The following is a 12030-nucleotide window of genomic DNA, read 5'->3' as shown; positions in this document are numbered from 1 at the left end:
GATGTTGCAGAAGCAGATTTCAGCTCAGTGTGAAGAAAAGCTTCCTAACACCGGGAGCTGTCCAAAAGCGGAATGGGCTGCCCTAGGACTTTCCCTAGATATCTTCATGGAGAGGCCTGGTGACCACTAGGCATGCGTGCTGTGGGTGGGAAGGCTGGGCAGTTCCAGATGAGGTGTGTGCTGTACTAGACTCCCACGCTGGGACTGAGTGCTGATTGTTATAGTCATCTTCAGTTTTTATCACTGTTCCTGGATAACTGAGGCTTTTAGAGCTTCTACCATTAGAGGGCAATGTGGTTTTTACAACAGAGAAATGCAGAGATATTTAAAAAAAACCCCAAAACATTGGACATTTAAAATATGAATTTCAGTCTCATACTAAAGGACTGCTATGAAAATTATTAGCCTGTGTGCTGCCTACTGAATGTAATTATGCCTTTTCAGGGTGAACTGTCAAAAGATAATTTGATGACTGAGCCTCCTTTCACTAGGTCTACTCTAATGGATCTGGGACTTCATTGATCTGGATGTCCTTTCGACAATGCAGTCTGCAAGCTATCCCACTGGCCTATTGAGTGCGACCATTGCCCACGTACTCTCATCAATTCACCATAGGGGTTCATCCAATGAGCCAGGAGCCTACTTCGATTGCTGTGACATTGAGAGGATACCAGAAGAACACTCGGCCTGTCTCACTGTCACCTTCCTTCTCCCTGCCTCCATTCCCTACTCTTTTGATTTGCAGTCCTACAACATGGCTGGCAGAATCTGGCCATTAAAAAGATGGACTTTTGTTTAAGGGAGAAGTTTGTGGTAATTAAAGGCAATCTACTCCCACGGGCAGGGTTGGGGAAACTGTGGCCTTCTAATTCCTTAAGTGTAGCCTTTCAACTGCATCCATATTTCATCTTTGTTCCTCCATCCATCCATCCGTCCGTCCGTCCGTCCGTCCGTCCATCCATCCATCCATCCATTCATCCATCCATCCAGCCTCATCCTGATAGATGAGCTCTCTAGGTTTTTCATCTAACTAGATTCAATCATCTGGGCCACAGATATGTTCCATCTGTTTGTTTTTTTCTACATAGAAGGAAGGTGAGAGCAGATTTTTTGAGGGGTTATGAATCTGGTCCAGGAGGTTCCATTCTGAAGATTGATGCAACCAGTGCAACCAGCATCTGGAGGAGCTCATCATCTTTCCACTTGAACTTTGCCCTCCATGGTGTTGAGTTATCCTGCATACTTCTGATATATGGTTGGGACATACCTTTTTGGAAGAGAGCCTATGAGATGGAGTTTAGCTATACTTAAATGTTTTTTATTGTTGGAGGAGGAAAGGCAGGGCAGTTGGGATTAAGTGACTTGCCCAAGGTCACAGGACTAGTAAGTGTTAAGTGTCTGAGGCAGGATTTGAACCCAGGTCCTCCTAACTCCAGGGCTGGTGCTCTATTCACTGCGCCAACTAGTCCACCCCTAAATGTTTTTTTTTTTTTCTAATAACCAACAAACAATAAAAACACTAGGAACTTGTATTTGTTACATCTTTTGTCAATTGTGTGATGGTAGAGATGAGGTCTATTGTGAAATATCAGCTGTGAAAGTCTACTTATTCTCTATTAACACCCTCGCTGGGGATGCCCTGTTGTGTAGGTAGATTATTCTCTTAAAAATATCATATAGATGGGAAGGAAGCATGTAGGTTGGTGGTTGTTGAGGAACTCTCTGCTGCCTTTTTTCAGCATCAGTAACATCCAGGCCTTTTCCTACGCCTTTGGCAGCTTCCTTCTTTCAGAAACCCAGTAAGTGAGTCCTTCAGGCTCTCAACAAAGCTGTGACACTTCTAGCACATGTCTCTGCTGGGTCCATTTGGGTCACATCTCTGCTGTCTCTGGTGCCGTTTCTGCCTCCACTGGAAGTCCACCTGGGACTGTGAAGCTAGAGTTCAAAGGTGGTGTCTCTACCCACTATCCTTGATGGTGGAAATATTTGCAATAAGATAATCTCTGCATATTTCCCCTGTATTTTTTTCCTGTTTGTTGTCTTTTCATTTTCATTCTTTAATACACTCAGGTTGATTTTGCTTAGGTGGTTTTAGTGCCAAGCTTTCCTTGAATTGTTTTACTTTCCAATTCTCTCTTTTATGAGGGGGGTGTGTTTGTGTGTGTGTGTGTGTGTGTAAGTCTGGATCTGTGATTTACCTGATAAAGGAAACTACCCAGGGAAGAAACTCTTCTTCCCACTGTAGATCAGCACCTGAGATCAGACAAAGTTGACATGGACCACACTGGTTTAATGTGGAAGTTCTTAGTGAATTCTCTGTAGAACGTCTCTGCTTATTCGTCTTCTATGACAAATGCTAATAAAAAGGGTGCAATGATTCTCATGGTCACCTTTGCAAACACTTTATCATGAGACATGTCCCAGGAGATGGTGTTTTCTGTTACCTTCGGGCACAAAATAAAACAGACTCTGACAGTTCCGTTATTTACTCTCCAAAGAGAGACTGAGAGTAGAGCCAAGCTTCCAATTAGCTGCATTCTTCACTTTCTTCAACGTGAGAATGTCAGGACAACCATGATTCAGTTCCTCTAGCACAGGGGCTTTTTCAATCATTTTTGTGTCAAGGGAACAGACCTGCAATTTCAAGGCATGGGGAACTTCTGGGGAGGAAATTTCCTCTATCAGCACACTCTTCAGCTTCTAGTCACATACCGTGTTTCCCCGATAATAAGACCTATCCCGAAAATAAGCCCTCCCCTTACTGTGTAAGATTCCTCTAAGATAAGCCCTCCCCCAAAATAAGCCCTATTGAGATTGCTACTGTAGTGAAGGTGATCCCCTGTGCTACACGCTACATTATGGTACCCTCTGTATGCACTGTCCCCCCCCCAGTGAAACGCACACTGCGCTCCGAGCTGCATCCAATCAGAGCTGCAGCAGTGAGCGCGTCATCCTGTTCTTCCCCAGTGATTTGCTTATTGAATAAAGGTACATTTTTTTTTGTTCACATTTACCTGTTTATTAAAATTGCTGTCAATGTTCATTAAAATAAGCCCTCCCCTGAAAATAAGCCCTCTGGTGTTTTTCTGTCCAAAAAAATTAATAAGACAGTGTCTTATTATCGGGGAAACACGGTAGTCACAGGCTGGGCACTGAGAGGTGGGTCACAGCCATCATCTGTCATACACAGGACTTGAACCCAGGCCTTCCTGACTCTGAGGTGACTTCTCTCTCTACTATACCCTCTCTAGAGGGCAAAATATTAGTTCTTAAAGTCACTGATTCATCATTTAATTCACTGCAAACTACTAGCATTTTACAGAGCGGTATAGAAGTTACCAGGAGAAACAAATAAAAATTTGAAATATAAAACAGTAAGAGGAACAAAATATGAGAAGGGCCCTCCAGAAATGGAAAAAAAAAAGGATCAAGGTTGACTCTGGGCACGACCAAGTCCAGACAGAGCTTTTCTCCTTCTGCCTGCTAATTCTCTGGTACTGGACTTACTGTTTTCTACCAATCTGAGGGCCCAATGACTCACTGTGCAGAGCACATTCCGTGCATTTCCAGGGACAATCCAAGCACTCCCAGGAATGACTTGATTTGTAGCTTCTTCTTTGTGAATTCTGGCAGGCTGGTACTCAGAGGCAAGAGGCCTACATGCCTATGCTAGGACAACAGTCCTTCAGATCAAATTAATTGCTGCCCCTTTGTCTTAAAAATGGTTTAGAAATATTCAATAAATTATTGATCAGCTGCCTAGTAATGGAAGATTAGCAATTTAATTTGGTAATACTTCTGGAATGTTTCTGGAAGAAAAAAATATCCTCAAGAAGTTTGCTTTAATCAGGGTTTGACAGAGTCCCTTCAAGGGTCAAGAACTATGCTCATATTAATGCAGAACATAGATGAAACAGCAAAGAAGCCATGCCCATATTTCCCACTGAGAGAGACGGTTATTAAATAACAAATTATACCCCCCAAATTTACTCCACCCAACAAGAAAAACCTTGCAGAGAAATTCTAGTCTGGAACACTGGGCTCTGCTCAGGCTTGGGTAGAGGTAGATCCTTAGTTTACATTCCCCAAGGCTTGGGGTAGTCTGGGAGCAAGATTAATCACTCATGTCCCCCAACCCCTCATTAGAATAGGTCCACCTCTCACTATAATATTCATTCCTCTCATTAATTGTTAACCAGAGTTGCTTGCCACCCTCAGAAACACCCATTCTTCTTCTTTTTTTTTTTTAGCTTTTTGGAAGGAGGAGGTAGGGAAATTGGGGTTAAGTGACTTGCTCAAAGTCACATGGCTGGTTTTGTGTTAAGTGTCTGAGGCCAGATTTGAACTCAGGTCCTCCTGACTCTAGGGCTGGTGCTCTATTCACTGCACCACCTAGCCATCCCCAAATCACCCATTCTTTAAAGGGCATATAAGCACTGAGTGGGTTCTATGATGGGTCTCTGGCATTCGAGAGTACCACTGACCCCTTTGATTAATTATGCACTAGCATGATTAATAAAATGCTTACTTACCCAGAAACTATGTCTCTTGAACTTTTTATACATCATACCATCTCTTTAACATAGTTGATAATATCCTTAGTGATGTTTCTCCACTGAGTAAGGTTGGAGACTTTTTCCCATCAGTCAGGGGCCTGAAGCCTCTCCAGGATGAGGACCCAAGGTGGGATGTCACGTGTGTCATGGTGGAGCACGACTGACTTTTTTTTATCTCACTCATTTCTGCGTGACTTGAACCAAGCACAAGGACCATAGAAATAAGGGCTGCCCAGGGAAGGGCAGAATCCTGGGGTTGGAAGAAGCCTCGGAGGCCACCCACTATGAGCTGTCCCACGCCTGAGGCCTGGCAAGGTCAAGTGCCTTATCTGAGTCAGAGTTAATGAAAAGAAGGCCCGGACCTCTGGGCTCCCAATGCAGCCCTTTGGTGGGCCGTCCTTACACTGTGGTGAGAGGAGGCAGAAAAGGAAGGGGGTCTTCGTCATGGAAGCATGCTTCTTTTGCAAATAACAGAGAGAGGGGACCATGCCCGTCATCTGGGCTGGGGACAGAGAATCTGAACTTACACCACTGGAAGGGAAGCACTCAGGGGCCAGGCAGAGGTGTGGAGGTGGGAGGAGAGGCTGCACATCACGGAGGCTTCAGGCAAACCTCTTCACTCAGTAAAGAATGGCCAAGTGCCCTACCTGTAGGAGCGAGGGAACATTACCTGTGAGCATTCTGCGGGTCAGTGTATCTGAAGTAATACCATGCTGAATCAACAAATGTATCCATGGTGTCCGTCTCTCTTGTGGCTGCACCTTGGCACCTGGAAGGAGATACGACTCAGGGTCAGAGGTTTCCAATGGCTTTTGAAGAAATAAATACTATGAGATAAAAGATAAAAAGAAAAAATACTACAAATTAAAATAATTTTGAAGTTCTGCTTTATATCCATTAGATTGGCAGAGATGACAAAAAAGAAAATGGCAAATGCTGAATGGGACTGCAGGAAAACAGGCACATGAATGTAAAAACCCCTGGAAAGTCCATAATCAAACCAGCACTGAGGCTACTGAGAAAAGGAGCTGAAAATAGGAGAGTGGGCCAGGCAGCCTCCTCCAAGTGACCCCTCGCTGCTTTTTAACCTTTGGCCCCAGCAACGACAACCAGGAAACGCCGGCTGGAGGGGGTTGTTTGAGATATATCTCTGAGGGAAATTCAGTTTCCCACCACTTTTAAGGATATTTTTTTAACACTTAATCACCATTAAAACTATCTTTTATTTTGGGGAATAATCAAGAATAGGCAATATTTTTACATACGATCTGAAGATAAGGTTATCTTACATTCAGTATTATGCTGCTGATTACCTAAATTCGAATGAACACACTATAATGCTCCTTTTAAAACAATTGATATGCATTGTTTTACGTCACCTACATTTCCCACTGTATTCCTATCTTCTAACCCTTCCAGAAAGTCATATACTCTGTTTATACAATGGATGAAATTTTGGAAGAGAACAAGACCTGCCAAGATAAAAAAAGGCAAGGGCCACCCTGAGTTAGCAGTATTTTGTTCCAAGATAATATGTGCACTGCTCAAAAGCATCCACCTGGTACACTGGGTACCAGATACATTGAGCCCTCAGGTAGTGAAAGGATGTTCTCAGAAGGAAGATGGCTCTCCGGCTGCTTCTCAGCAGCCCACCCACCTGTACAATAGCCTTGTGTAACCTATAATCCCTTCTGGCCCTGAAATCATCTTCCGAGCTTCTGGAGATCTTTTGGTAACTATGACTGATGCTGGTCAGGCCCACGGAAGATGCTCTGTTGTCACCTGGCTAATATCCCGTCCTGGATGGATGAGTGTACTTGTCTCAGAATATTTATGCTAGAGCCTGTTCTTATTTCAATGCCTCAGGACCCAGGATTTGCTTGATTTGGGTGTTCCCTTCTGACTTCCTGGTGGCCTAACACTGTCTGTGATCTTTTCTGTTCTAGAATCTTCTCCCTTTGGAGAAAACTTGAAAGTCAACACCTGAGAGTCTTTAAGATGATACTGGCCACAGTGCTGAGCACTGGTCAGGTCCTCCTGCCCTCCCCAACTTCATCTCCTTCACTGGCATTTACATTGCTTTGTAGAGCGCATCAGTGAGTCCAAATGTGGTGGCCTCACTGCTCTTAATGATGAAAAAGAAGGCCATGGAAATGTTTGCATGTCTGCTTTTTTTAAAATATGCATCAGTTACGCTCCAAGTTTTATCTATAATAGCAGCTGCGATGAACTGGTTCAGTCAGTTCTCAAGCTAAGCATCCTCTGGGTTCATTTTCCCCTCTACTGCCTTCTTCATTGTTGGTCAGCCCCTATAGCTTGGGAGGCAGAGTCGTGTAACAGAAAGAAGGGGCGTCGAGGGGCTTGTGGCCACTTACCACCTACATGACTGGGCATAAGACAAAGGGGTTAGAGGAGATGGCTTTGAAGGTCTAAGGCCTAAATTTAGGATTCTGTGATTTTTTTTAATCCCATCTCTCCGTAATGTTTTAAAAATGGGCTTTTATTATAAACGGGAATTGCCCTTGGCTGTCATATCTCCTTGGGCAAGGAGAGTGGCAACTATATATTGGCTTAGGTGGTTTCTGGGTTTTGTTCATTCTTAGGGGGCCTTTCTGTTGTAGCAATTGTTTTCATATCAGGTGACTTCTCTAGAAAATGGTAATGAGTCAATGACTCCCATCCACATTCTCAGAATCAAGTCTATTAGAGAGGTTATAACTATATGAAGTGTTTTCTCTGAATCTTTATGCTTTCTTCTAACATGGCATTGATTTTGACCTTTGCTGGGGTCTTTGCTAGGCAATTATATGACTGCATTTGTAGCTGATTTTGAAATGACTCCTATGCCAGCAGCTAGTTGTTTCTAATCTATTAAGATACAGATAACTTCACTTGTAGTGATTTTGTCCAGTGTCTGATATGCCCAGTGCTTCCTGACTTTCTTCCTGGAGAAAGTATTCATGATATGAAGGTGTGAGGCTTTTGAGTAATATAAAAGCACTATAGGGAGTATCTCTTATTATCCCCATCTCTCCACATTATAGTTAAGAAAGCTGTGGCTCAGACATTGAGCGGTCTGCCCAAGGCTAATGAATGTCAGAGCTGGGATTTGAATCTGGGTTCCTTGCCTAGTCCAGGCTTCTGTCCATGACACCATTTCAGTTAGAAGGAAGGCTATGAATTGGCATGGCTGCCCAGGAGAAGGTGCTGCAGTTCTCTGATATCAGGCCAAGTCACCTTATAGCATCTAGAGACCCTGAAAGACATGCCATTCCCTTTCCCACCTGGTATGGTTATGGAAAAGAGGCATGGTATTAACACAGACGAAAGATGGCAAGCTCCTACCATTTGGTTAAAATGCACTGTGACTGTAAGAAGCATGTTGCTGCTTACCTGGGGCAGGAACAGTTTATCCACTCTGAGGCCATGGCCAGCGGGGAGGCTCCCTTGCCCGTGATGGACGTGATGTTGGGTAAAGTCACGGGTAAGTCTTCCAAAGGCACGGGAACGGCTCCACAGGACTGGCAATGGATCACAGGAATTGGTGTGCCCCAGTAACGCTGGCGAGATATCAGCCAGTCTTTTAGCTTATTACTTGTTATCTCTCCACCTACTCCATTATGTCTGGCTTTCTGGGTCAGGGCTTCAAAGGCTGCTTGCCTAGTCATGCCTGTGAACTGAGGAAAGGAAAAGAAATTCTATTTTTCTATGGATGAGTGCACAATACCCATCATTCCTCTTTCCACCTGTCTTTTTCCCAAGGGCCCTTTACCCTGAAGCTTTACAAATACACTAACATTTCTCTTGTTGTTCAAAGAGGCATGTAAGCACCATCATACTGCTTGCATAGTGCCTGGCAGATATTAAGTGCTGAAGAAAATGCCTGTTAACTGATTGACTGGCTGGCAACGATGCCTGCTGCCAGATAGATCAATGGTGTTGATAGCCAACACCTCTAATGAATGTTCCCATACAGAGAACAAGACCATGCCTTCCCAAGGAGAAGATCATCAAGAAAGAATCTGAAGCAAAGTCCACAGAAGAGTGCACTAAGATTGTGAGACCCAATCGGTTTACCACAAATCAATGTTTTGTAGAGAAGTGAAACCTTCCTTCACAGCTAATGTTTCAAAGGGCTTAGTGGTGCATGGAACGTGGCTCATGGCTTCCCTGAACTATGGAAATAACAGAAGAGTGGGCAAAATGTGAAAATCTACTTCTACAAAAGTATTCCAATAATACAAAACAGTTAATAGGGACTTTGTTAGCAAGTGAGTTGCTAATAAAATGGGAAAAACCTTTATTAATAATAGAAATAGCTAAAAATAGCCAGCATTTACATAGCACTTTAAGGCTTGCAAACGACTTTATAAATATGATCTCATTTTATACTCACAAGAACCTGGGAGGTGGGTGCTATTATGACCCTGATTTTACAGATGGGGAAACCGAGGCAAAGAGCTGTGAAGTGACCTGCCCAGGGTCACACAGTGAGCATCTGAGGCTGGATGCGAGTCAGTCCTTCATTCCAGCCATTGAGGAAATATGTTAATGTAGAGCGAAAGCTTTGTTGTTGTTAACAATTTAAATCTGACAGCCCTTTACTGCATGTTCCTGTTGGGGTGAGCTAAGGGTGAAGAGCTGACTTGCTCAGATAGGTTTTCTGACTCCCAGGCCACAGGTTTTCTCTACATTGGTTATACTGCCACTGTATATGGACAAGACAAAGCGGAACAAAAAGAAAATATGTTTAGAGAATGACCCTTCCAGACTGATGATCTGACCGTCTTCACTTCAGAAGCAGAGTGACACGACGGGCCGCAATGTCAGATTCGGAGTCCCCAGGCCTGCATCTGAAGCCAACCTCCCTTCCTGGCTGACTCAGTGTCCTCCCCTGTAAATGAGGGCTTCAAGTACATGCCCCTCAGGGCTTTCAGCCCTACCGTTATGATCCTATAATCTTGAATAGATGCGAGTTATCTTGCCCACCCTCACCTGCCCCCATTTCTAAAGTACTCTTCAAAGTTTTCAAAGCACTTTCAAATCCATTACCCCTTCTGATCCTCGTAACAACCCTGTGAGACAGGCGGGGTGGGTGTTGTTATATCCATTTTACAGATGTGGGAACCAAGGCCCAGAAGTTAGGAAATCTATATCATAATAACATCAAGGAAATCTGGGAGTTGGAAAGTAATCTAGGGATCACCAGATTGATCTAACATCTAAATTTAATGAAATAATCCTTTTGGCTTTTTATACGTGTTCTGTAACCTAAATGGCAACTATATATTTTAAAATATAACTCCCTAATGAAAATTCTAAATATAGTTACTTTTCAGACATAGATCTTTAGGAAGGATGTTATCTGCATTTCTAAAACCTTATTTTGATCAATAGTTTCAATTCTGATTTCCCCTTTAGGGTTTTGCTTATATACATCTTGGCATTACTGAGACCACACTGAAAATTTCATCTCCTTGAGAGCACTGATCAGGCAAAGGAGAAAGCCTGGTCATTCCCCATTCGGGACCATGTGTTTCAGGACAATAAAAAATGGTGGCTTCAGCTCAAATCCCACCATATTTACCCACCTTTAAATCCTGCTTGCCCTAGGCTGCCATGGATGGGAGGAAGCAGGGGCCTAGCTTCCAGGCCAGCTCTGTCACAGAACAGAAGTTCTGTGGACCTCAGCAAACCTGGGCCCTATTTCCTAGGTAAGCAGGCAATCCTGAAAGCAGTCCTTTTATTTAAGTAGTCTATTTCCTCCCCATCACCTAAGTTATGGTTATAAACCTGACGAATATGACGTTAGCTTCTCAGGTTAAGGAAAATAAAAACAGACTTTAAGCTGAAGGGTACTACTGCATCTAGAAAGAATACAGGTACCCCAGTCTATATCTCTTTTTGGGGAAAAACAAAGAGGTTTAACTTTGCTCCAAAAGACAACAATATGAAGAAAAATGTCTTGTAGCTTTGGATCTATAGGACTCTTAGGTTCATACACAAAGAGGGATAGGGACTAGACTTGGGATTTCCCATATGAGGAAACTCCATCCACCAGTGCTGGTTAGCACCTTCTCTAGAGTTTTGGAGAGTCACCCAGGGCACTGAGAAATGAGGGAATTTGATTAAAATGACACAGCCAGCCAGTGTCAAAGGTGAAATTTGAACTCAGGTCTTCCTAACTCCATGGCCAGCTTTCCAACAGCTCCACCTGGCCGTCTTTGCTATTTTCAAGAAATGGCAAGGAATAGGAAAAAAAAAAATGAAGATGAAGAGGAAAAGGAAAGGAAGGGGCAAAAAAGGAAAGAAAAAAATAAGAGAAAACCACTGACCTCAGCAGAATTGATGAGCTTTTCAGTGCCATCTGACAAGGTTTCAATTACGTCTATGAAAGGGAGACCCAGATTTTGGGCTATTTCAGCATCTTCTGAGTTAGTGGAGGGAATTCCTATCCAAAAGGGGAAATAAGCAACAGTGTCCATGACAGAATACTTGAGAGGCTCCTGACCACTCTTTCCTTGTTCTCTGGGACAAACAGCATTGCATCAGAGACAGTTCTTGGAGGTAAGGGGGTGTGCTGCCTTAAAATGTCTGCCTTTCTTCACCAGTCTCCTGGAATCTCTTGGCATCTGCTACTGGCAACCAGTGTAGGGGTAATCTGCTTCCAAATAGGAGGCTGACGACTGCATTTCAAACCATCGCTAGGAAAATGCTCTCGCTGTGGAGGCCGAGGAGCAGCAGCCTGGTCTTTTCCGACATCCCCGCCTTCTAAGCATTCATTCAGCCCTAACCAGGAAAGCTTCCTTGTGGAGATGGGGTTTCTAAGACCAATTGTTCATCTGGTGGGGCATCATACTAACACTTTGGGGGGGTCTGGCTTTTTCTTTCTTTCTTTTTTTTTAAAGCAATTGGGGTTAAGTAACTTGCTCAAGGTTACATGGCCAGGTTTTTTTGGTGTGTGTGTGGGTGTGAAGTATCTTGTGAAGGCCGGAACCGATCCCAGGTCTCCTGACTCTTGGGCCTGCGCTCTTACTCACTGTACCACATGGCAGCCCCTGGCTTTTTCTTTAACTATACATAAAAAACAAATTTTGATAGCTATCAATGCAGCCAGGTCAAAAGCCAAAATTGTATTTGTGGAGGCATTTCTGGGTGTATTAGTCCATTTTGTGGCAGCGAGGAAAGTGAGTAAGGATCCTAATGGTTATCTAGGCCATTCCCCTCAGTTTTTAGATGAGGAAAATGAGGCCCCAAGTCCTCCAGGCAGGATTGACCTGAAGCCAAGGCTCGTGATTCCAAAGCCAGGGCATGGCTCTTGGGGCTGCAGTTTACCTTAGTCTTCTAAGAATAACCTTCTGGCACATTAGCGTAAGACCAGGTGTAAGGGTTGGAGAGAGTCCCATCAGGGGGACCCAGGTATATTGCCCCCAATCAAGCAACCAATCAAGGTTCATTCCTATGTTTAATCTAG

The 12030-nt window shown here is 43.7% G+C and overlaps 1 protein-coding gene across 1 annotated transcript in view; it reads right to left on the bottom strand.

The window, feature by feature from the left end:
- The window catches only part of LOC138165121 (leucine--tRNA ligase, mitochondrial-like), a gene marked incomplete at its 3' end in the record, with an annotated part of 30625 nt that extends 19606 nt beyond the window's left edge, over positions 1 to 11019 (bottom strand). Inside the window, exons 1-3 of the mRNA XM_069093279.1 lie at positions 10892 to 11019; positions 7950 to 8233; positions 5227 to 5325 (exon numbers count right to left, since the gene is read on the bottom strand). Coding sequence (XP_068949380.1) covers positions 5227 to 5325; positions 7950 to 8224 — 374 coding nt within the window. The remainder of the gene's footprint in view (positions 1 to 5226; positions 5326 to 7949; positions 8234 to 10891) is intronic.
- Between the last annotated feature and the right edge of the window lie 1011 nt (positions 11020 to 12030).

Source organism: Petaurus breviceps, unplaced genomic scaffold (genome assembly GCF_028583685.1).
Source record: "Petaurus breviceps papuanus isolate PSGF00001 unplaced genomic scaffold, PetGlider_PUasm1.0 207369, whole genome shotgun sequence".
Taxonomy (NCBI): domain Eukaryota; kingdom Metazoa; phylum Chordata; class Mammalia; order Diprotodontia; family Petauridae; genus Petaurus; species Petaurus breviceps.
This window is presented reverse-complemented; position numbering and strand designations above follow the sequence as displayed.